The sequence below is a fragment of the Patella vulgata genome, chromosome 7 (assembly GCF_932274485.2).
Source record: "Patella vulgata chromosome 7, xgPatVulg1.2, whole genome shotgun sequence".
NCBI lineage: Eukaryota > Metazoa > Mollusca > Gastropoda > Patellidae > Patella > Patella vulgata.
The window spans coordinates 1514188-1541672 of NC_065885.2; the positions used below are offsets into that span (position 1 = coordinate 1514188).

At 35.3% G+C, this 27485-nt stretch overlaps 1 protein-coding gene across 5 annotated transcripts in view; it reads right to left on the reverse strand.

Annotated features, from left to right (window-relative positions):
- Positions 1-660: 660 nt before the first annotated feature.
- Positions 661-27485, reverse strand: part of LOC126828647 (segment polarity protein dishevelled homolog DVL-3) — a 66123-nt gene continuing 39298 nt past the window's right edge. For 2 of the 5 annotated variants that reach the window (XM_050558541.2, XM_050558539.2), the window contains 7 exons: positions 27334-27465; positions 26338-26502; positions 25848-25868; positions 24964-25233; positions 19598-19765; positions 10923-11150; positions 661-8717 (listed from right to left, as the gene is read on the reverse strand). In XM_050558541.2, the coding sequence (XP_050414498.1) occupies positions 8686-8717; positions 10923-11150; positions 19598-19765; positions 24964-25233; positions 25848-25868; positions 26338-26502; positions 27334-27465 (1016 nt within the window). In that variant the 3' untranslated portion in view covers positions 661-8685. Of the gene's footprint in view, positions 11151-19597; positions 19766-24963; positions 25234-25847; positions 25869-26337; positions 26503-27333; positions 27466-27485 lie in introns of all 5 variants that reach the window. The other 3 variants (XM_050558543.2, XM_050558542.2, XM_050558540.2) reach the window with 2 other exon arrangements.

A 27485-nucleotide genomic window follows, 5' to 3' on the forward strand; every position in this document is an offset into this window, starting at 1 on the left:
GGCACAACAATCTACTCTTATATCGAATTCCAACTGTCAAGGGATGTTTTACGTGCACGCCAATGTGTACATGGGGCCTCTTTTTTCGTCCCATCTGAATGACTTTATATTGTCCGTTGCCATGACCTCCACGCTGCTCCACTGACAAGGAGGAACCACACTGGAAACTCCAAAAGTAATTGACGGAAACTGCTGAAATTCAATAGTCTTCTTCGTTTCACTAATTAAAATGATGCATATAAATTTCATACAGATCCGATGATAACTTTCATCATTCAAGCGTTCATAAGGTTCAACAAAGTGAAATAAGGGCCATAACTCTAGACGTAATTAACGGAAATTGCTGAAATTCAATAGGATTCTTCATTTCAATAAATTAAAAGGATGCATATAAATTTCATACAGATATGATGATAACTTTGGTCATTAAAGCATTCATAAGGTTGAACAAAGGCCGTAACTGGGGACGAACGGACTGGAGTAACAGCAATATACGCAGGGCCGTAACTAGCTCAGAGCAACGACAATGTTCGACAATTTTTTTCACGGGGAGGCGACACTTTTTGCAGGGGGGGGGGGGGCTTTGCCCCCTTTAGTTACGGGTCGAATATACACCCACACATTTCCAAGTGGGTGTATAAAAATGAAAAAAAAAAAGTCTTAAAACTTTGCAAGCTTATTTTTAATTCTGTATATCTATGTACAATTCTGTACAGATTATTATTATTACACATTTCACTTAAAATAATCTAACATTTCCATTCATAAAATAGTAAAAAAAAACATGGCTATGGTTACAGAAAATGGTTTCTCCAAACATGTACATACACAAAGCAGGCTACCATAAATAAAACAATACATTCGTTTTTCGATTTAGCGTCTTTTACATTAATATTATAGTTATATCATGTTACGCTTCCAAAATGTCATAACTGTGATCGTGGAAGCGTAACGATGATATTCCACAGACATAGAAAAATTAAAATCGTAATGTAAAAAAATTGGGTCCAATATTGAGATTGATGGTGATTCAAAATGTTATTGCATTAATTTGACAAAGGACGTTTGAGTGTGTCAATATGATAAAACAGACGGTGTATGTGATGTGTGTATAAAAATGGTCTGTTATACTGCTTCAAATGTGAAGTTTCAGTAAAACAATGTGTACTATCCAATGGCGACGTCAAAAGTTCAAATTCTTGTTTGTTTTTAAAATTTTGATATTTATAATGTTACAACCTCATGGATTTACTACTATCTCTTGGTTTATTGCATGTAACGTTTCAATAATCTTACAGGTATTTTTATTGAGTAATGATGAAACAGGGGATACGACCCTACATGTACAGTATATTACATTCATGGGTATAGTTGGATTCATTTTTGATACAGGCTTGATAAAGATACCTGTTTTTTTTTTTTTAAGACATATTCTCTATAAATGAATGTGAGATAGAGGAACAGGTAAAATGCCTATTTTAGATCCCTATTCCTGTAAGAGTATTGAAATGTTGTTACCTGTAAGAAGATACCTGTATGATTATTGTAATTAACCAAGACTTAGTAAATCCATAAAGTTGTGTAATATTATAAATATTATCCTTAATTCATGTCATTCGGGGATAATATTTTGATCTTTTCCAGATCACAAGATTTTATTTTTATGACATTTAATCGAGTGAGATTGTGAGTGATATAGTAATATAATGTGATACTAACAGAGTGTTTTATTTGAAATGCATACTTTAGTAAAAAAAAAATTAGAAATTCAAATTGTAGATCTTAAAGAATATGAAGTAATACTGCAAAATAAGTAATTAATGTTTTAAGAAATTAAGCCAACATGAAAATAATGCCATGGGGGTTTACCATCTTTTCAACACAATGGTTTTGTTTGTAATGTGAGAGGTAGAATTTAACCTGGGCAGTGCTGTTTACACCTACTCTTCACCAGATTTCAAGTGCCCAAGTTCTAGTCATTAATCACGGAACCAGTTATTTTCAACCCAAATATGAATATAATGTTAACGCCACTAATTTCTTGTTCAACATTATTGTGTTGATTTCGGTCCTTTAAACTATAATAATGACATAATATACATGTTTCAATGATTAAAAAAATTATGGAGCAGAATGCATGACATAAATCTCACTCTTAACATAATGAATTAGAATTATGTCATGAATTCTGCTCCATCCTGTAATCAGCATCTACAAATTAAATATGGAACAATTGTGTCTAGGTGTAGCTCTCTAAACCTCTCGTAACTCTATGGCACAAAATAAAATAAATATTCGGGAATTTTACAAAAAGTTCCAGAAATTGTTTTACATTTTATGTGGTTAGTAATGAATATACAAACATAAGAAATGAAAAATAAAATAAATCAGAATTATGACCAGCATTTTAATCTCGTTTAAAATTGTAATTTTTTCTACAATCTTTTCAAAAAATACAAAATAAAAATCTACATGTTTTCTACAAAATGGATAGCTTGTGTCAAAACTACTTCTTCTAAGTTCAATAAATATAATCTATAACATAATAGGTTTATTTTTCTGGATTCTTTTTTTAACTTAAGAAATAAACTAAGCAACACTTTGGCAAGTTTGGTTAATACAATGTAACATGAACAGGGGACAGCAGGGGCAGATCCAGGGTTTTGGGGGGGGGGGGGCGTCCAAAAATGACAGATCTACTTATTGAAATGTTGTAGTGACAATTTGCAAGTGTCAAAGTCACAAATTACGTTTTTTTTCTATTTTGGGCTTCGGATCCCCCGGGGATCTGCGCCTGCTTCATTGAAATTGTATGTTTTGGTTTTTTTTGTTCTTTTTATATGCAAAATGAAAAACCACAGAAACAAGTTTGAAAAATAAATATGCTTATCTTTTTTTTTGTATGTATTAATGTTGGAGATGACATTAATCGCAGTTTACTACATCACAGTTGTGACAATGGAATCACTGGAACTTATTTTTTTATAGGCATGTCATTTGGATACACTTTAAAAAGTTTGGTGCGTCATTCAGCGCTATAACCCCTTACATTTGCTACATAAGAGTTTCGGGATGAAACAGTTCAGAAACATTAACACTTTTTAAAAAAAAAACCCAACCTATGCTTATATCATTTGGATGAAATAAAATTAGTAGCCTCACAAGGTGCTGAAAGCTAGATAACCACTAATATTTTCTACAAGACCTGTAAGGACTAAGAAGTTCAGAGATATTCATTTTTTTTTAAAAATGTATGCTTATACGTCTAGTAATGGCAGGTGTTATGCAGGAGGCAGTCTATGCCTACTTTGATAGGGAAATAGGCCTACAAAAATCTAAAACTTTGATTTGGGAAAAATTCAGAGGTAAACACTTAATCAACCAAATTAAAAAGGTAAAACTTAAGCCATCCAATATTTGCATGGCGATAAAAAAAATATGCTTATATCATTTACTACAAAGTTATTGGGACAAAACATTTTTTTTTAAAAAAAAAGAGGCAGTCTATACCCACCATCAGGCCTGGAAATAACGGTTTTAGATGTACCGGACATGTATTATGTATTAATAATATCATTAAAAAAGACAAATCAGTGCCGGACAAAATGACAGGCACCAGAGTTTTTGTGCCTGACAAAGCCAGAATCTGTGCCTGACATTGTCAGTGACGGGTGCCTTATTTCCAGGCTTGTCTACCTTGATAACTGTTCTAATTCGGGATGTACAAAAAAAATAAAAATTTTCATTTAGGAAAATGAGGAGGTAAAAGCTTCATCAACCAAACTTAAAAAAGTGTAACTTGTAATATTTTTAAAATGTTAAAAGAATTTCTACGATTTAGGGCCAATTCCCTACAAAATAATTAGTAATTTTCGTATTTGGGAAATTCTAGGGTAAAAACTTTATCAACCAAACTTGATAAAGTGAAACTTATATTTGCACAATGTTAAATATAATTTCTACGATTAAGGGCCAGTACCCTTGTTTAACTATATTATATATTACCTTTTCATATCACGCACTGTCACACGATCTCTCTATAAGCGTCAACACACAGCAGAAATTGTCTTATTACCCACTTTTATAAATAAAAACACAAACTATCAATCTGATTAAAATACAGATCTATATTTTTTTTTTTTTTTTTTTATACTTTCGATGGCCTACACTTCAATAAGATCTGACCGGTTGTTTTGGGCGGTCGCATCAAGGGGTCATAACAGCGGCTTTTGATCATATGACATCAGACATTTGATTAATAAATCAACATTGACGTTTCTAGTGGTTTACCTACAGTTTCTTGCACCTTACACTAAAAAATTGCCGTAACAGACTGTTTCATTGGCTAATCCCGCACATCAACTAGAACACAGGTTATACAACAACTCTCCCAGATCCTAGTGGAGTGAAATTTTGAACAATAAAAAACGAAACAAAATAGGATCTGTGTTTTAATAAGATTGACAAAATATTTATCAACTTTAAAGAAAACCGTTACATTGTCTATAATCTCTCTGATTTACGTATATTTATTCTCAACAATGTACGATTCGACATATTTTCTTAAAACTGAAATGGTTTTAACATCCTATTTTTATGGCTTACTGTCGAACAATATGACCAGTCTAGCGTCGACCAATCAGGAAGGATCATGGCAAAACTTAAATGGAGAGAATGAGATTGAATTTTTAGGGAAGCATCGAACAGTTAGATAGGATAAGGACAGAGATTAAAGACAATGGCTCTTGTCAACTCCTACAATCAATTTAGAAATTGAAAGTAGAAGTTGATGTTTTCTATAAAATTGAACAAATACTGTGTTTTTCTATTTCCATTACATCTAAACACATCAAGTCATATTATTGAGAAAACAGTTTGATGTTTACAGACATGTAGAACTTGAACTCCATTTAAAAACAACTCTCTTAGTTTCAGAGAGAGAGAATGGGGTTTAATGTCCACTCCACACAAACTAGGTTATTGTACATACTAGTAGTTGTCTATAGCGGTGGGAGGATTGGATCTTTTAGTTTTGAAAACCATGACAACCAAACAAGGCACAATCTGATTCAAATACAGTTTTTTATATTTTCCTTGTCCTCTGGATTGCGTGTGAGGTCATGTCAGGGATCAGCTATATATATTTATAACTTTTGTTTTGTTGTCTGCATCTCTGGATTGTGTGCGAGGTCATGTTAGGGATCAGCTATATATATATTTATAACTTTGGTTGTCTACATGTCTAAAAGGCCTCCCATAATTCAACTCGCGTAAATTGTGACTGAATAAAGTATTTTATTACCCTACAAACAGAATGTGGTTATCTTAAACCTCTTCCAGATATGAGAGAGAGAAATGGGGTTTAACATCAACTCGACACAAACTAGGTCACTTCAGGACTCGGAGAAAACCCTCATGTTAGACAAAGGACCCTACTCCTTGTCATGTATAAGCAGGGAATCGAACCCACGGCACTTGACTCAATGACAGACCTTATGATGCAACGCACACACATTTACCTTTTGGCCACCCCCACCCCTCTTCCAGATGCCACCGTAGTGAAGACAAATAAAATGAAATTTAAACTATGTGTTTTAATGAGATTGTTCCAGATGAGGAGGCCATGTTAAAGTAGGGTCATTCCAGGTCAATTACCCAATGATATATAATTTAATACCTTAGTTTTCGCGAAGCAGTAATAAAATCCAATTGCTTTTTTCAAATAAAATAGAGTTTAACATCCTAATTTCCTGGACCGGCTTGGTTATTGAAGACGGGCATATACCATACTGTGAATAAAATTTTAACCGAACAGCAACTTTTCCTACAACTTTTCCTCCAATTCCAACTGTCAAGTGTTCTTTGACATGCACCCCTTGGTTAGTGGGCCAGTGCATTTCCTGCGATCCATTGTGATCCCAACCCTGGATGTCAAACATTGAATTAAAGTCTTGATCTACTAGGATGTGGTGATTACTACCACAATCTACCCGACTACTTGCCTGGTGTCCTTTTTTTACTGCCCTTTTGGGCAACTGGGGGGGGGGGGATTTGGATGGCCGAATGGTTAGCGCGCATGCTGTATCATAAGGTCTGTCATTGAGTCAACTGGCATGGTTTCGATTCCCGGTTGTACATGACAAGGTGTGGGGTGGTTGTCCAACCTCGTGGGTTTTCTCCGGGTCCTCCGGTTTCCTGTGACTGCTAAAGACCCCCACGCGCAAGCGAATTATTGAAATAAGATTGAACCATATGTTAGTCCTGAAATGACCTAGTTTGTCCAATTCAGTGAAGTGGTGGATGCCATGTATGAGTCAGGATATGCTGTCTCTAGAACACCTAGTGTCACTTTTCATTTGGGGAGTCCACATAGCTGACAATATTCTTAGTAGTCTCAACCATCAAGTCTGTTTTCTCCATAATATTGCTTGAAAACTCACTTAAAACTGATTTGAAAGAATAGAAAACAACTGAAAAAATCTACGGTTTTGATCATTTAAGATTTTGACACATGTAGCTATCCATACACTCAATCTGAAGGGGTATTTTTGACATATGTAGCTATCCATACACTCAATCTGAAGGGTTTATTGACACATGGCTATCTATACACTCAATTTCAAGGGATTATTGACACATCTGACTATCCATACACTCAATCTGAAGGGTTTATTGACATATACAGCTATCCATACACTCAATTTCAAGGGATTACTGACACTATCCATGGCTATCCATACACACATTTTGAAGCGATTATTCGACTTGCGTAGACAGTAATATATGCAGCAGTGAGAAATTTTATACCTTAAATAACTGAAGAGATTTATCAAAGTTTCTTTTATTATTCATTTATATATTCAATCATAATAAAACGTTATAAAAAAAAAAAAACACATGAAAATAATTATCTATCTATTAACAAAATGGAGGTTCTACTTACAACTAAAAATAACAACCAAAACACACTATACAGTTTGTACAATTATAAAAATATGAGTTTCGTGGAGAAGATGACTTGATAATAATTCACTGAAACACATCTTAATTCTCTTTTTGTCAACTTTTGGTAGGTGCCAATATTTCTCATTTCTGGCATATTTAAACAAAGGCGGATATTTGATTGATCGGCATTAAATTTTTTATTGAATTGAAATGAAATGGGGTTTAACGTCCTACTTTTCATACAGATCTATATTTCGTTTCGTTTTTTATACTTTCGATGGCCTACACTACACGAAGATCTGACCGGTTGTACTGGAAGGTCGTGTCAGGGGTCGTACGAGCAGCTTTTGATCCTATGACTTCAGATATTGATTAATCAATCAGCATTGACGTTTCTAGTGGTTTACCCACAGTTCCGTTCATCGAATGCAAAGAACATGCCGTAACAGACCATTTCATTGGCTAATCCCTCACTTTAACAAGAATGCTGGTAATATAACAACTCTTCCAGATCCTAATGTAGTAAAGACAAGTAAAACGAAATCTTGAACTATAAAAACGAAATAAAATAGGATCTGTGTTTTAAGTCAGATTGTACCCTAATTGTTTACAGCCTTTCATCAACTTTAATGTCATTTTAGCGGTATCAGTGGGATCCAATCAAATTATCCTAAATCCTTTGATTAATTATTCATGGAAATGACTATTACTGCCATCTACCCAAATCTGACATGTCGGTAGATAATGTGTTTCAGCATGTGTATATGTAATAATTATGATGCAAAAAAAAAAACAACGAAGGATGCAGATGAAATCAAACTTTGAATATCTACAAGAAATAATATCCTGATTGTATACATTGTATTAAATAAACGAAGATCGACGCAAACATACAAAACAAATAATTCAGCTAAAAGAATGAAATTGTGATCACAAAAGTGATATGTAAGTTAAAACATGTCGGTTTTGAAACGAAAGAGAGAAAACATGCAGAAATAAGCGAAATAAAAAAATAAAAGCAAACACAAAATGTTAGAGGAGAAATTTAAGAGGAAACAAATAGATTAAATAAAGCATGCAGAGAAAAACCAACAAAACTTTTTAAGAATGAGACTCAAATCAACGAGAAAATTTAAAAATTAGAAATAAATGTTAAACGAAATCACATAATGGACGAAAAAGTGAAAATTAATATCATTTAAATGTGAGAGACTCTCTTTCAAGTGCAGTTTTAAACTTTTTTTTAAAAAATCGTACATACATTTATATCAACATTTACACATAAATATCAAGACTTGACTCACTAAATCTTGTAAAAAATTCCTAAAATAAGTCTTCTTTAAAACTTGAGTTATAACTCATGTCAATAAAATTCGTTCCACATTTGATTTGGCATCCAATCTTTGTCTGCATGATGAAAGTTTGTCGATTTTTCAGGATAATTTGGCAAGGTTTTTTTTGGTTGTTAAAAAATACAAATAATGTAACAGTAAGTGGACGTGTGTTGGACTAGGTAGCAGGTAGGTACATACGTGCATTTACGGTTGGTTGTGGGCGGGCACGTTGTTTCGTTTATTAATTACAGTTTGAAGTTAGGCGTAGAACGGGAGATTAGAACAGCTACAGTAAAGATGGGCGTGGTTAGCGTGGTTTTTGATGAATGATGATGTAAGGAGAGAAGAACGATGATCACATCTGGCACAAGATGTATAATTTTTGGTCCAATCAGATCCTGTAGAATCATTCTAGTATATCGTCAGCCTCTAGGAGCGCTACAAGAGATAATATTGTAGCATGCATTAATTCTAAGTTTCACGACAGAACGTTAGCACATGTTGAACGTAAATCACCGAAGTCAAATTGGCTCCAAAACAAAATACATGGTTTATTTTCTAAATTTTAAGAACAGAATATTCTATAATTAATATATTTTCCATTGAAACAAAATCTTGTTTTCTTCGGAAGAATAGAAATGTACTCATTTGAATTAATTTGCGTTCTGTGACAATATTTTTTCGTAACTGCTGACTTCGTTGAGATATGTTTTCTTCCACGCTCTATAAAAACCTTGGTAATTAGTGAATCCATATTTCTAACAGCGATAATAAAGAATTTGATTCAAACAACTATGCCAAGGTCAGTGGAGATTGCTTAGTATATTTTTTTCTTTTTGATAATTTTTCTTCCAACCAAGTTCACGGGAAGTTGATCAGCCTAAACATATTAGATTGATCAACATATCTATTGTTGCCTTGATAATAGCTTATCTTTACAGTAATGAAATGGGGTTTAACGTCCTGTTGTTCTGCTCCAACTGGGCTAATGAAGACGGGCCTACGCCATACAGTGTGCTATGAGGGAATTTTTGCCAGGACAGTGGCACTACTGCATACTCTTATATCGAATTCCAACTGCTAAGGGATCTTTTACATGCTCGGCAATATATACCTGGGACCTGAGTTTCTCATCCGATCCTAACAACTAGACAGTTGTCCTTCTCAGGCAATCTCTCCGGCACCACTGACAAGGGGAAACCACGTAGGAAATGAAACCATTACCATCGTACTATGGACCAGGAAATGATTATGACGTCATCGTAGCCATTTTGGAATTGTGCCGTCAATCGCTGCATAACTGTCCAAAGAACACGTCGATTGCACATGAATTGGCAAAGCGTTAGACTTTTTACGAAGAACATCACCCGGAAAAACAACAATAACAAGATGCGTACGGTAGTGGATACTTATAAAGGAAGGGAGCTCAACACATTGGATTACACTATTATCATAAAATCACTGATTACCATGGTTTCTACAGAGGGTGGTTAATGGTTAAATATTAGTAATGAGGTCTACAATAAACTTTAATGGGTTAAAAATAGTCAATATTTTAATCCTAATCTTGATAAAATCTTTTCATTTGTATCCTCAAATCAAGAGATATTTTTTTTCTGGTTGATAATTTTCATATATTATTCGTCAGCCAATATTAAAGTGAGATATCTCCTTTAATCAATTATTCAAAATGACGATATAATACTTTAAATATTCAAATCAAACTGACACAAGGTAATTTGAATCATCTTTTGCTCAAAGGAGATCGTAAGTTGAAATAATGGTTGAAGCAAATGATATTAAATCTTTATCAAGATGAAGTGATGATTATAAAAAATATGTCAGTCAAATTCAAAGGCATGAAACAATCAAACTGTGTTTGTTTTCAGCCTGGTTGAACAAGACATCACATATTTTAAAAAAAAAAAGACTGGATAACCATGGGCGGGGGGATACTTTAGCTACTAAATGTATATGTTGTTAGTATTAAGTAAAGAAAAGCCAAGAAACGGAGAAAATATAGGCCTAAACAATCCAAAAAAACCGAAAAGGCGTCTTTTATTTTTAGTCCCTGAAATCGAGATAACCAAATATAATAAACATTTTTTGATTTTATGTTGTCTTGGTAACCTCTCTAGACATTTTAATCTAGTTTTTAATTAACCAGAAAACAGTCAAGTTATTTCTATCGACTGTGTGTCTTTCGAAACGATTGTCCTAACAATTTGTGATGAATAAATACGTTGATCTGACTGATAAAAATGATGAACAAAAAACAAAATATTATTAAAACGGCGTCCGATAATAAAATGAATTTTTCCTCTAAGAAAAAAGTCCCTTGTCACAACATAATCTAAATATATTTACATGTTTACATTACTAATAGATGATTATATTGCGTTGTCAATAACGACCATAATAATAATAATAATAATAATAACTAAACACATTTATGACTTTTGAAAAACACCTGCAGACAGGCCCAGTTATCTCACATGCATAGAGACAAACAAAGCCTTAATATAGAAAAAAAGTTTTGACTCCTTTTTCTCAATTTTTTTAAATTTTTTTTTTTTTAGCAAACTTAAATATTTAAAGTGATTTTAAATATTTGTTTTCACATAACATCAACGAAGAACTCACATGGATTTCCCATGGCCATTTTGAAAGACTGGCGACTTGCGGAGAGTTCTGGTGGGAGATTACTGAGGGTTCCTGGGGGAGGAGGTAAACTTTGTTCACTCGGCGCTCCCCTCCGTGCACTTGCTAGACTGGCCGTTTCTGTATCACTTCCACCGCTTCCCATTGGACTCGCTGATTTTCGATCGCCTCCCTTTTTCTCTTTTTTACTACCACCAGAGGCACTGCTACCTATAATTACAACGATAAAAAAATTTTTACTTAAAAAGTCTTATATATATATACTTTAACATTTTTTTTTAAAAATAAAAAATGTTGATTTTCATTGTAGTAAATACATCAACACGATGTCAACATTTTTGGAAAAACATCTGGCTTTTATAGAAAATAATATGTCAACACTGTGTAAATATTTTTTCATTCAACAAAATCAACATTAAAATAACGTAAAACTGAGTCTGGATGTCCCGGAATTAGTTTGATTACAACAATGATTCATGCAAAACCTACGCATAAATTACGACAATAAATGAATAAACGATGTACACAGAAAATGACAATGAAAGAGTACAATACATAATATGATCAAAAGATCGGAAATGCAAGCAAGCTTTTGGTTTGGGTTCATGACTGTTTGGGGATTTATATTATGAAAGCATTTTGCTGGTTATTATAACAAGCTGCGAATTATTTTGGATGATATCAGGATCTTAAAGCATGCGTAGCCATACATGTACATCATTTTTGAGCGAGGATGGAAATGAAATGAAATGGGGTTCAATGTATTACTTTTCTGCACCGAATAAGTTAATGATGACAGACATGCAGTGTGTAGCGAGGGAGATTTTGTTTGGACAGCAGTGCTTTTTTCCTACTCCTCATCGAATTCCAACCGTTGTGTGTTCTTTTATGTGCATGCCAACGAGTATACAGGTAGATATTAGTTTTGCGTCCAATCCAAAATGCACTTATACTTTTGAATTCAACAAATTGCAAAAATGAATGAAATTTTCACATTGTCATGTGCGAAGACCAAGTCTGGAAATAAGGTATCTGTCAGACATTGTCAGAAACAAGTTTCGGCTTTGTCAGAGAGAGAGAGAGAGAGGGTGAAAGGGAGAGTTTAATGTCCACTCGACACAAACAAGGTCATTTCGTACTAGCATGGTGCAATTTTATTTCAATAAATCGCGTGCGCGTAGGGGTCTTTAGCAGAGAAAACCGGAGGACCCAGAGAAAACCCACAAGGTTGGACAGACGACCCTACTCCTGGTCACATCCAACCGGGGAATCGAAACCATGTCAGTTGACTGAGTGATAGACCTTATGATGCCCACGCTCCAACTTTGTCAGACACAATTTGTCTGGTGTCTGTCATTTTTTTTCTTTTTTTCCGAGTTTTTACCAATACTTTAGATCATTGAACCCAACTGGTTGGTTTTCTGGCCAAGCATGACGCAGTAGGAATTCCACTCTGAACACATGCAGAACGTCCCCTTTGTTGGCATTTTGGGTGATTAGCAATTTTATATTTTGTCACTGAAAATTATCAAATTTTTTTCCCTGGGCCAGGGGGAAGGGTCATTTACGGTATATAATATGCCAGGGTTCAAAGGGTTAATACCTGTCCAGCAAAACATTAAAAATATCAATTAGTAGGTGATCAGTGTCTGAGATTTTGTCAGGTAAAACTGAAATCATTATTTCCAGACCTGGGGAAGATATAAACATGTACACACTTGACCACTGTACAGTTTATTCTATTTCTATTCTTATGTGTGAAATGTCAGGAAGAGATCTTTCTATTGATAGTTGCCTTTCCGTTACTCTTCTATTTCCAAATGTCAGAGAACAATGGGTATTAACACCCACTCAAAACAAATTAGGTTATTTCGAGACCAACATTGTACAATTTCATTTCAATAATTCGCTTGCGTGTAGGGGTCTATAGTACTTTAGAGGAAACTAGAGAAAACCCATAAAGATAGGCTGGTGAACCTACTCCTTGTCACGTACAAATGTGAAAAGAGAGAGAGAGAAATGGGGTTTAACATCCACTCGATGCAAACTACTTCATTTCGGGACCAATATATGGTTCAATTTTATTTCAATAATTGACTTGCGCGTAGGGGTCTTTAGTAGTGGGAGTACACCGGAGCACCCTGAGAAAACCCACAAGGTTGGACAGGCAACCCTACTCCTTGTCACATACAACCGGGGAATGGAAACCACAGCAGTTGACTCAATGACAGACTTTATGATACAGCTCGCACATGCTAACCATACGAGCACACCCCCCATACAAGGGTGGGAATAAAACCATGCCAATTGAATCAATGGCTCATTTTAAGATCCAAAGCGTATGCGTTTGACCACTTTTTAAGGTGCACGACCAATTTAAAAAAGGGGGTATAATTGATTTTATCATACAAACTTGGATAATATAAATACTGATACATAAATCTTTGGATAAAACAAATTAACCATTACCCAAAATACAAAGCCACTGGCAACCATGCTAAACTACACATGTGGAAAAATAGACCCAATCCTTAAAGCTTTGACTTGGAATGAATACAACCACTTTGCAAAAAGTTAAAAAATATCTGCACAATTTTAGATATAAGCCCCTAGAAATGAGGGTCACTAACAATAAAACCTGACATTAAATGGCCGAACCATTTAATCTACTAAATATCGTAGTCATCCGATGGTATCAAGAGTTAATGTCTAATTAACATTTCAGGCCTAAAGAAAGACCTGCAGATTTAGTTCTTACATAATGCATGTTGAAATAATTAATTTAAGTAGTAGATTTGGACAATGCCGTGAAATATGTCAAGATGATCAACTGCTTTAAACAACATCCTCAATATTTGATGACACTCAGTAACTTACTACTTACTGAGTATATCTACATGTATTTATAATAAAGTGTCCAACAATCAACTTGCTAATCAGTCTGCTTCTTGTTACATCATATGAGAGAGAGAGAGAGAGAGAGGAGAGAGAGAGAGAAATGGGGTTTAACTCCACTCGACACAAACTAGGTCATTTCGGGACTAACACATGGTTGAATTTTATTTCCATAATTCGCTTGCGCGAGGAAACAGTGGGAGGGAACCCACAAAGTTGGACAGGCAACCCTACTCCTTGTCACGTACATCCGGGGATTCGAAACCACGGCAGCTGACTCAATGACAGGCCTTATGATACAGCGCGCACGTGCTAACCATTCGGCCATCCAACCCCTCCCCCCCCCCCGGGGAGAGATAGACAAACATTTCGGGATGAACACATGGTTTAATTATGTTTCAATAATTCGCTTGCCCGTAGAGGTCTTTAACAGTGGGAGGAATACGGAGGACCCGAAAAAAAACCCCATGAGTTTGGACAGGTGAACCTACTCCTCGTCACGTACAACTGGCCTGCATCATTTAAAGCAATATTAATCTTTGCAAACTACAAAATTGTGAAAGATGAATCTCTAATAGAAATAACTGTCCGTTAATTCCAGTCAGTATTTACAGAGTCCTCACACCAATTTGTTGTGGGTGAGCAGAAATGAGAGGTCTTGTTTAAATCCAACTGTATCCAAGTCGGGAGTTTATCTAGCTTTGGTATTTTCTATATGTTAACTTAAAAATACATTATGGGAGATAAGATAAAGAGCTGGCACTTCTCACTATAATAGTTAAACACTAGAAAACCCATGAGTTTAGACTGGTGATCCTACCTCTTGTCACATTCAAGCAGGAAATAGACACCATACCGCGTGTTAAACTATTCAGCAACACCTCCCCTACCCTCGTTCACCCCAATAAGTCAAGACTTAGATTTGTGAAAATGATGATGATGATGTAGAATGATAATAAGCTATCTACTAGCCAAGACAAAAACATAACAAAGAAACATCAACTACAATTAACATAGCTTCACACTTCAGATTTAACAAAAATCCTGGTGGATTCTTACGGAAACATTGATCTGTGACACGATCAAACATTGTCAACGGCAAGATTTAAATATACAGATTTCATGGCCAAACCCATAACAAAGTTCATAGGAAGAACATCACAAGGGCAATGAGCGTAACTTTGAGTAACAATATTGTGACAACAGACAATATGACCATATTGTACATGTTCCCATATTCTGCAGGGTAATCTTACCATCAACTAATATAAACAATTTTATACATATGTTGATATGTGTTCAAAATAGCAGCACTTTTACACTTATAAATCATTCTGTTTCATAACAGAAGAACCACAATCCTTTGTTGATGCTCTAATAAAATAAAATATTATTTTTAACAGATCTGGAGCCACCCTAGAACTTTTAAAGACGATGGTTCATTTGTTTATATATTCTACAAGAGAGAGCGAAATGGGGTTTAACATCCCCTCGACACAAGCTACATGTAGGTCATGTTGGAACTAATATATGGTTCAATCTTATTTCAATAACTTACATTGAGAGGAACCAGAGGACCCATGAGGTTGGACAGGTTACCCTACTCCTTGTCATGTACAAGCGGGGAATCGAAACCACGCCACTTGACTCAGTGACAGATCTTATGATCTAAAGCATATGCGTTAGACCACCCTAATCTATAAATAGATGGACCATCTCCTTTAACGAAAAACATTTTTTCGTGGTTTCAAAGATTATTAAGAACTCTGGTTATTCGTCAAAGGTTTTCCGTAAATAGACTAACCTGAAGATTTGATCGGAATTGTTGTAGTATTATTAACAACTAACCTGAAGATTTGATTGGAATTGTTGTAGTTTTATTAACAACAGGACCTTGTTTATTACAGTTGTTTAATTCCACGATTCTATCATGACACAAAGTCTTACTCAGTATGCTGTCAGCTGTCGTAGACCATTTCATGGGAAGACACAGACAGGCATTTTGAACTGCCAAATGGTACAAAAATTTATTTGATCAAATTAGATTGATTGTGGTTGAACAAATACATTTGATACCTTGTTGCCTTTAAAATTATATAGGATTCTATGGCATACAGATTGACGGACAGGACAATTCTACAGTCTGTCAATTTCAATGATACAGCAGTGAAGACTGGAAAATATGACCAAAATCAGAGCCCTAATGAATAGAGATAGAGAGAAATGGGGTTTAACGTCCACTCTACACAAACTAGGTCATTTCGGGACTAACATATGGCTCAATTTTGTTTAAATATTTCGCATGCCCGTAGGAGTGGGTGGAAACCAAAAGGACCTGGAAAAAACCCACAAGGTTGGACAGGTGACCCTGCTCCTTGTTACGTACAAGCAGGGAATCAAAAGCACAAGACCTTATACGCTAGACCACTGTCTACCCCCTCCTTCTAATGAATAGTCTCAAGTCTCCCAGATACATTCAATTAAAAGGAGCATCGTGAATTGCAGGCAGAATGTTTTTCAGTTGTGTTTAGACTAGGCATTCAAGGTATCAAATGTATTATCAGTAATGCCCTTTGGCCTCTTCAATGCCCAGTGGTCATTACATTGAATGCTGATTATACTATTCGAATATTCTAAGCCATTATTGGAGTGCTATTCAATACAATTAAAATGATAGTTTATGGACTGCTTTTGGAAAATTATCAGTTTTCTAGACAAGCATATCTTTCAAATCAATGTGTATCTTCCATTAGTCGTTAGTATATCTTAAAATACAAGAAAATATTCCACTGGGAACAAGAAAAACAAAACAAATCAAATTCTATTCTTTTCAATTGGCATCAAATAACAAATGCTAAATAAATCTGTTTGTATAGCCCTGAACAACTATTCAAATTCACAGATTTGAATATTAGTGTGAGTATTAATGGTTCCTTCATCAATCTATGTGATGTTAGCTGAATTCCACTAATGAATGCACCAATCTACAACCTGAATACGGTGTATACGCCACTGTACAACCATCAAAACAGTAAAGCATGTACACAGATAATAAATATAGCAATACAAAAGCAGCAGAAAAATGGGTTGCATATATTAGAAGCTGTGTTCCTTGATCAATAAACATCCGGAGGACCCATAGAAAACCAAGAGGTTGGACAGGCTACCTTACTCCTTGTCACAGACAACCGGGGAATCGAAACCACGCCAGTAGACTTAATGACAGACCTTATGATACAACGCGCACGCGCTAACCATTCGGCCATCCAACCCCCCACTATAGCTCAGAGACTTTAACAAATTTAAACTCTTCTAATAACTTATGGGTGAATGAAGAATATCACAATTTAATCAACTGTATACCTTGTAATAACTGACAGGAGAAATAAACACTGCCTTTATTTAATAAACTACATACTTTGTAATAAATATTACTTATGGGGGGAATGAGCACAGTCTCCATTTAATAATAAACTGTACACCTTGTAATAACTTATGGGTGAATGAACAAAGTCCCCATTCAATAAACTGTATACATTGTACGGGGAATAAACATTGTCCTCATTCAATAAACTGTATACATTGTACAGGGAATAAACATTGTCCCCATTTAATAAACTATATCCCTTGTAATAACGTATGGGGGAATAAACACTGTCCCCATTCAATGAACTGCATCATTTATAAATAAACACAGTCCCCATTTCATAAACCGCATACCATGTAGGGGGAATAAACACAGTCCCCATTCAATGCACTGGATCCCTTATAAATAAACAGTCTCCATTTAATAAACTGTATACCATGTCGGGGGAATAAACACTGTCCCCATTTAAATAAACTGCATTCCTTGTCACCTTATGTGGGACTGAACACGTCACAATTCAATAAATTTCTTAATTTGTAATGAGGAAATGAACACAGCTCCTAATTAAAACTACTACTAACAATAGTGCCAGATTATTGTGTAATATTTGGTGAATGAATTCATAGGAAAGTGATTACTATTACAAACAACGTAACTAAGAGCAACTGGATTTTCCACAATGGGAACCCCCAACCACACTCCAGTGACCCCGCGGAAACTTCATACTATATAGACACTTAAAATACCTCAAAGGGAGAGAGAAATGAAATGGGGTTTAACGTCCTACTGTTATAAAGGGAGAGAGAAATGAAATGGGGTTTATCGTCCTACTGTTACAAAGGGAGAGAGAAATGAAATGGGGTTTATCGTCCTACTGTTATAAAGGGAGAGAGAAATGAAATGGGGTTTAACGTCCTACTGTTATAAAGGGAGAGAGAAATGAAATGGGGTTGTTGATCGTCCTACTGTTATAAAGGGAGAGAGAAATAAGAGTTTAATGTCCACTCGATAAAAACTAGGTCCTTTCGGGGCTAACACGGTTCAATTGCCATTTCAATAATTCCCTTGTATGTAGGATTTTTAGAACCCAGAGAAAACCGACGAAGTTGGACAGTGAGTAGGTCCACACAGCAAACATTTTACAACTTATCCCCTCAGGGTGTTTTTAAAGGCATGATTCAGCGAGAGTCACTATCTTTAATATATAGCCACTGATGGGCAATTACACTGGTTGCCAAAAATCTATCTTATTAGATATCTTAAATTTTAATCAAAGCTCATTTACAAACTTCCAACAAGTCAATCATATTGAGAGTGATAGGGTTTAACGTCAACTCGACACAAACTAGGTTATACGGTTCAATCTTATTTCAATAATTCGCTTGTACATAGGGGTCTTTAGCAGTAGGAGGAAACCGAAGGATCTGTAGAAAAACCACGAGGTTGGACAGGCGAAGCTACTCCTTGTCACGTACAACCGGGGAATTGAAACCAAACCAGTTGACTCAATGACAGATCTTATGATACAACCCCCCTGCAATCATAATGAAATATTATATGAATTACTGTGCAGCATGCGACAGCAGCAGATAAGATGAAAGACATTCCTGTAATTCTATTGGCAAATGATATAATTCTATGAGGATGAAGATGAAATGTTATTCTGTCTTCAGTATGCTAGCTCTGTTGTTTTATTCAGGTGGATAGATTAAACCAAAACAGCAATCAAGATGCATCACATAATAACTTGTAATCAAAAGTCTCTGTAATTTATCGCAATGATTCTGAAAGTAGCTTGCGCGTTAAAACTTTTGATATCGCTGCAAACTTAATATGAACTAATCAAATGTCTCATTCAAGATCATTTAAAAATAGAACAGGCAGAAAAAAATGTCACATTTTATGTAAACTTTGGAACAAGTTTGAGTCCGTCTAGCTCAAACCTGTGGTTTCCAGCAAACTTTGTCAAGTTTCGGTCATGAACGGTCGTTTCCACTCACAAACGAAAAGAGAAAGCAAATGACGATTAGACCAAACATGGTGCTAGCACGACAACGTAAAAATGATTTTTCCAATCCAAGTTATGCTTTCATTGTTAATAATTGTTTAGGTCCTTGCTCCCAAATTAGTAAGTAGGTCATATATCCCGGAAAAAAAACAGGACCTGCGCTTTGTTCATCACATTGTCAAATTTTAAAAAAAAATAAATCTCAACTAAAATTGAAATTAATTATAACATTTCTACAATTTTTTATTTTTTTTTCAAAAGTAATTATTTTCTTCCAGTCTATCTACCAAGATAGAGACTTGTGTTTACTGTTCTGTGGGATCCAGCGCAGGCCCTTAACATTTACAATGTTTCAGTATCTATGCTTGTGTTGACTACTCCATCTACCTGTTGAGATCTGCGTGCTATTATAAACATGCTGCTGGTCCACATGCTGCCCATATTTAGAAATGTCCGGGTTAGACGACTTGTGGCCGTTTTGTTTATCCTTATTTTCCCAAAGCTTGCGTAACTGATTGTATGTACTTAACAAACAAACACAATCTTGTCCCGCTACTGTAAATATAATCAAAACACCAAAAAAAACACTACAAGAAAATATAAACAACAAACTATTCAATTCTCAAAAACACTGTGTTTTATATTTTATCTGCTAAAAATCAAAAATGGTCTTTTTAAAGACTTAATTTTTCCCCATGCTATAAAACTAGTGTTTTAAAAACTTAATTTCCCTTTACTATTAAAATTGGCTTTTCTCTCTCATGGTTGTATAATGCTTTGAGTAAATCGTAATTCATTGTTTTGTAATTTTTTTTAAAATTGATGCCCATATACGTTCCATTTAAAGAAGACCAGAATAAAGGGAACACCACTTTTTTCAAACTGATTCTTTTTTTCTTTTTTTTTGGTGGAGGTTTCATTTTGTGGGAGGAGAGAGGTGTCATTCTTTCTTGGTGGAGGTTTCATTTTGTTGGGAGGAGAGAGAGAGGGGAGAAATGGGGTTTGAAGTTCACATGACACAAACTAGGTCAATTCGGGACTAACATGGTTCACTTGTGCGCAGGTGTCTTTAGCAGTGGGAGGAAACCGGAGGATCCGGAGAAAACCCACGAGGTTAGACAGGTGTTTTAAAAATGGAACAGTCCTATTAATAGAGTTTTCAAAAAATCTAAATATCTAAAAATCCGTCCCATCCCTCCCCCACCCACCATATATTCAGCAATCTAAAAATACTAAAACACAGCATCATTTGAAAATTGATGAAAATTGATTCTACTAATCTCCAACACACATTCTAACGTAACTAAAGCCTAAAGTGCTACAAAGAAAATACAAAAAATTCAAAAAATCATTAAAATTCTGTTAATGGCTAAAAATAAACTGAATAACCTACTGAACTGAAAATTCATGCGATGAAATCAACCATGCAGAACTAAAAATTAAAATTAAAATAATCACACACACACACAAGAAAACAAAAGCAAATCAAATCAGAAGAAGCGTGCAAAACTTGCCAATTGTGCAAAAAAAATAAAAACAAAACAAGCAACCCAATACAGAAACTAAAACATTGCAGAGAATGTAGAAATAAGGATGCTTTATCAAGGGGTTTATTTTCTTGGTCTTACTGTGTTGTCTACTGCTAGGGGGAGATCAGGCCGGTCGAGGGGAAGATGAGGCCGGGTGAGGGGGGGAGACCAGGCTGAGTGTGGGGGGGACCAGGTCAGATGGAGGGGGAGATCGGACCGGTCGAGGGGGAGATCAGGCTAGTCAAGGGAGAGACCAGGCTGAACGAGGGGGAGATCAGTCCGGGCGAGGGGGAGACCAGGCAAGTTTAAGAATTGAAATCGGGTTTAACATCCTACTATTCTGCGCCGAACTGGGCTATTGAATACGAGCATACGCCATCCAGTATGCTATGAGGGCAACTTTGCCTGGACAGCGGTGCAACCTCTTACTCTTATATCAAATTTCAATTGTCAAGGGTTCTTTTACGTGCAGGCCAATGTGTACATGGGACCTTGGTTTTTCGTACCATCCAAACGATTTGACACCCTGTCAGGCACTCTTGTCCTGCAACGTTGACAAGGATAAACAGAGCTGGAAAATCCAAAGGAATTTCCCGACCAACACCTGAAGCCCTTCAGGCTAGCAAGCGAGGGTCTTAACTCACTTCATAATTATGTAAAATTTACAGTGAAAAAGTTCCAATTTTATTTAACAAAATAGGTAATTTGTCCACGGAATGAAAATCCTTCAAATGACGAATCAATTATCACAGATATTTGTGTAATGTGGTTTGTTTGTGACTCATACATAACATGTCAGTTATTATCATGGCAGAAATTCGAAACATCTACGCTAAAACTACTAATGTCTACAAAACTACATCTTCGGTATTTCTTTTTTGCGTACAAACTTTCTAACAAGCTGCTGTACTGAGGTGAACGTAAGCAATGACACTAAGACTGGTATGTAAACTGTTTTTTTTATTGTTTTGTAGAATCAACCTACGTGGCTGATGAAATCATCGGGGGCAGATAATTTGAATTTGTGAATAATCCATGAATGGACTCAGGGGTTTAGTGGAGTAGAATGGAACGATATCACTATGGATACCGAGGACGACAGTACTATGGAGGAACAAAACATTTAAATAGGGATCTCAAAATTTCAGAAAGTACTACGCATGTGCATGTTCGATACCGTCATTGAAAACCGTTCCAAAACAAAAATGTTGGAGTAGAATTAAATATGAACTAATTTGGCGTTTATATAAAAAAAAATGCTTTTGATACATTAGTAAGAAATATCTTTAAATTCAACTGTTAGATATCGTGCTACAAACATTTCCAAAACAGAATATAAGAAATCATGATATTGAACAACAGAGTGTAAAATTTGATTCTGGCTATTTGCATCAAAAATAACCTCTTTGAGAGAACAATGTTATGAGTTAGGAGAGATGGGAAAAATGATGATTATAATATAATATGCCATGAACTACTGTAATGATCAAGTCTACCAGCATAATTTAAAATCGGTTATCCGATTAGGCCAACTTCAAGTTTGGTAAAAGGCCACAAGATGTAAACAGGGCTAGTGCTAATCCCAAACCTAACCCTAACCCTGGACCTCACCCTACTGCTTACCCTAACCCTAACCTACAATCTCACCAACAATCACGTGCCCTAACCTTATTTACATCTCAGTGACCTAGACGAAAATTGAGCTGGCCTTAACAAATAGACTTAGCCTTTAGAATCAACAAGCCTGGCAATAGGGCATCTGTCACGGACAATGTCCAACAAACTCAGGACCTGTAATTTTGGTTAGAATTTGACCTTTTTCTGTGTTTTAATGATATATTTAATGTATGTCCAGCACACAAATTCTAATAAATGACAAATAAAATTGTTATTTCCCAGTCTGAGTCTATATATATATATATAGCACCAGTCGAATCTCGCATGTTTGGACATTTGTGTAGACATTAATCTCAGAATCATCGAATATTCCCGCATTATTCCGAACTAATTTTACTCTGTATTTCTTTCTACTCAGAAAATTAAACTAATAAATTTATTAACTTCCCCCAAACAACTGTTAAATTAAGACGAATAGACAAGATTGCTTTTTGAGGATTCTGACGAATTTGATACAGAGATTTTTACGTAAGAGATCAGTCACATGACATCATTACAGTTAGCTCATAAAGGGAGATAAATATGAATAATACATGATAATGATTATATTGGTTAAATAAGCCAATCTACAAGACAGTAGTGTGTTAAATGACGTATCATATTAAGGGATGTATACACTTCTTATAAGCCCATACCACTTTCAATTCACTTCTTATTTCTTCGTGGAAAAGACTTAATATAAAAACCCCAAAGTAGTTTTTCAGTTTCAACTTTTTAAGTTTTGGAATTTTAGACAAAACATATTTCACGTGATTGAAGTGGGTTTTTAATTGGATTGGCCTTATGGTCAGCTCAAGTCGTATGTGATCAATAATTCAAAGTCAGCAATCAAGGTGTGTTTTTCTTATTTGAGTTGATATTTGAGTTGCAATATTGCAATGAAAAACGACTTTAGTAAGAGTTGTGTGTAAACATCCCTTTAGTTTGATAGCGCATGAGGAGTATATTAATAAAACGCATGGTTAATATTCAGCAGTAGACAGACAGCATATCATATACAATATAATATATAACATAACATGATATAAACATATATACAATACAACCCACATTAAACATTCATTTACACAAAATATAACACAACAATTTCACGGTAATTGACGTGCCATTTGTACGACACTTTCCTTCTTATGTACAATGTATCGCAAATCTTGTACTTTTGATCAATATGTCCCCTTTACCATGAACTTGCTCTACATATTTGTGGTTATTTTGTCTGTTTAAGGTGGTTTTATTGTTTCTAATAATTTTTATTATATCAAAATATGGTGTGTATACATAAATAACTCCCACCTAGTATACAAAATTATCCATAAAATCTCGTTATTTTGGCCATTTTAACTTATTTCGAAACTTAAGACATATCATTTGGAGAGAGAGAGAAATGGAGTTTAACCTCCACTTGACACAAACTAGGTCATTTCGGGACTAACACGTGGTAGTGTTTCATTTCAATAATTCGCTTGCATGGGAGGAAACCGGAGGACCCGAAGAAAACGCATGAGGTTGGACAGGCGACCCTACTCCTTGTCACATGTACAACCGGGGAATCTAAATCACGTCAGTTGACTAAATGACAGACCTTATTGTACAAAGCGCACATGCTAACCATTTGGCACCCCACCCCATCCCCTTTTATCATCTGGAGCTCGTTTGGAAATAAGGTGAACATCATAGAATGTCAGGCACAGATCTAGGCTTTGTCTTGACACAAATGTTTTGGTGTCTGTCAAATTGGTCTAATATAGTATTTTATTGATATCCTTAATAGATGTCCGGCACAATTCTAAAGGGTGTCCGATACAATTTTAATGGTTACTGAAACTTTGCCAAATACAATTAAAACCGTTTTCTTCCAGGCCACATCAAGTGAAGGTAATAGTAATTTATGCCTCTTTTCCCCAAAAAACTATCCAGAATATTTTGTCAATTAGTAAAGGAGATCATGAAAAAGGCACTATATGCTTATTCCTTCTTAGGAAATCTTTTACTTCGTTCACTTTACTGACAATTTTGATATCAAAATCACATCAGAAGATCGGAAAAGTTAAAATGGCCAAAACAGACACAAAATAAATTTTCGTCAGACAAATAGAATATATGATATATAACCCACTTACCTTGCTAATATATATATATATATATATATATACACATACAATATTACATTATAGTATTTGAGATGTGCTTTTAAGTAATTTTATTTATTAATTCAACAATTCAAGTTTTGAACTGAGATTTATATCAAATTTAGCTCACTGCGGAATCTTCATGCACAGGGAATTCTTAATAAAGTGAGTAAATTATGGAGTCTTGTTATACAGCTGTTGTTATCAGGCATCAACATCCACATTACAATGCAGTTGTTGCCATAACAACACCACATTACAATGCAGTTGTTGCCATAACAACACCACATTGCAATGCAGTTGTTGCCATCACAACACCCACATTCAATGCAGCTATGTCTATTGCAATAAAACTGTGATATATTGTAACTAAGTAACAATAAAAATTCCAAAATAAATATAAAAATGGTAAACTTACCTGAAGCACTATGAACACTACCGGCACTACCGTTTCCCCCACCCCCTGTTGGAGGAGGGGGAGCCATTCCATCTATAAAGCTGCCTATATAACTAGTGGTATCCGTACTAGTGTAACTATACGGGGGGATATAACTAAGGTTCTGTGGTAAATAACTTGAACTACTGTAAGGATATTGGTTGTTCCATGATGGAGGGGGAAGTGGCGCTAACGTATCACGATCGGCTTCCGATACAGAATCTACATCCTCTAAACTTAATGATGTCAGATCTGAAAAAATATAAAATGTAGGGAATTAAAAATAACTAATGAATGAAATCAGGTTTAACATATTACTTTTATGGATAATGTAAATGAAATTAAATGTGTTTGAACATCCTACTCAGACTGGGCTAATACAGTGTGCTATGAGGGAAATTTTGCCCAAGCAGTGGCACTATGTTCTACTCTTATATCAAATTTCAACTGCCAAGGGATCTTTTACGTGCATGCCAGTGTATACATGGGACCTTGGTTTTTCTTCCCATCTGAACGACTAGACAGCTGTACTTGTCATGCCCTCCATCCTGCACCACTGACATGGGGAAACCACGTCAGAAATCCTGATGAACCTTCTCGGCGAATGCAGGGATCGATCACCCGACCTCCAGGCTAGCGGGCCAGAGTCTTGCTCACTCATCCACCGTGACTCCTTTCTGTCTACTGGAGACAGACATATGCCATACACCGTGCAAGTTGATAGGACAGAATCTGTTTTCCTAGAGTTCAGGGAACTGATTCACGAATATACTTAATGTTGTGTGAAGTATGATTTTATAGTTTATAAATATCATAGTTTTAATGGTGTATGAAGTATGATGTTTAAACTATATAGAGGATGTTACCTGGATAAACTGGAGGACCACCTGTAAAGAAGAATTAAAAACATGTTAAATAAATGATTGATAAATTACATAAAGTTATTGGTACAGAGACGTGCTGATATGGGAGCAGACAAGGTTCCAATCAATCATAAATACGAAAATATCCGTTAACTTTGTTGTAAAAGTTACCATTACATATGGTTAATACTATCAATGGTCACTTGTACAATGCCAGGGAGGAATTGATTGCCTAGACATCAGTGTTTCTGCCATATCTTTCACGAATTCCAAGTGTCAAGCTTTGTTTTACATACACGCCAACATGTACATGACTGGAACTTGTTTTTTTAGTACCATTAAAAGGACTAGCCTTGTCCTTATCAATGTATATTAGAATAATAAAAAAAAAAGAGTTTTGTAAGTGAATTCATTTGACTCTTAACCCTTTCATAATTTATAATCAATAAAGTAATATTTTTTTAAATAATTTGTTAAATTTAAATTGTCTCACCTCTTAAATCACCGAAGACATAATAACATTGTTCTGAGAAAGTAAGTTTATTAACGGTATGACGAATATAATTAGCTTTAAGAAGATTACAGGCGTATTTCCGTGCATCTCGACGATCGGCAAAACCATCGACATGCGTAAATAACCAATCTACTAAATCAGCACCTGAAATAAAACAATTACAATATTAGATTAGAATGGGGTTTAACATCTTGACAACATATGTTGGTTATTTTGAGACTAACATATGGAGCTTGAGCATAATGACTTTATCTGGCCCTCGTGTTCCCTAAATATTCTCAGACTTTAGTTAAGAATTTACTTAACTTAAATATAGCCCTTTATAAAACTCTTGTTTTAATGTATCAAATACATCAATAAGATTTTTGTGTTTCTGGATCAAAGATATTACTCATAAACAGTGATTGAAAGTTGAGTAAATTCTGAGAATGCTTTGTGGAACGAGAGCCCGATTTGAATGGGGAGTAACTTCTCGTCAACACTTTGCTAATTTCGAGATTTACATATGGAGATCGAGCACAATTACATTATTAGATCCGATTAAAATTGGGCTACAAATTTGCGGCACTTACTTACTTTTCAAGTAACATTTAATTAAATTCTTATATTAACTTAGTAGAGTAGAATCCAGGGCTCTTTCACCAGTGGATATCATACATAACACATGATCTAGATCATTTACCAGCAAGTGCCCACCACTAGTTCCAGCCATGTACCCTTCAACCACTTGATCCCTCCCCCCCCACCCCCAATGTACCGTATATAGCACATGTTTTCAACAATTAGCAGACAAGTGTTTCATAATCTTCCAATATTAGATTCCACCATATATACCAAATGCTTTCGATCACTTAGCGGACAAGTGCCCTGTATCCTTCCACCACTGGATTCCCCCATGCTTTCAACCACTTGGCAGACAAGTGCCCCTCCCCCTCCCAGGGCACCCTATATTTATCCAGATATAGTTTTTCTTACCTATAAAAGCATTTGGTATAGTTATTTTGAGCCACATACGGTCTCTAATTTCTAACCCAGAGTCGGGTTGTGCCATTGCCTTGACTACTGTTTCCATATCGGTATTTATTGTCAAGTTAAGGTCATCAAACCCTGAAATAAATAAATAGTTG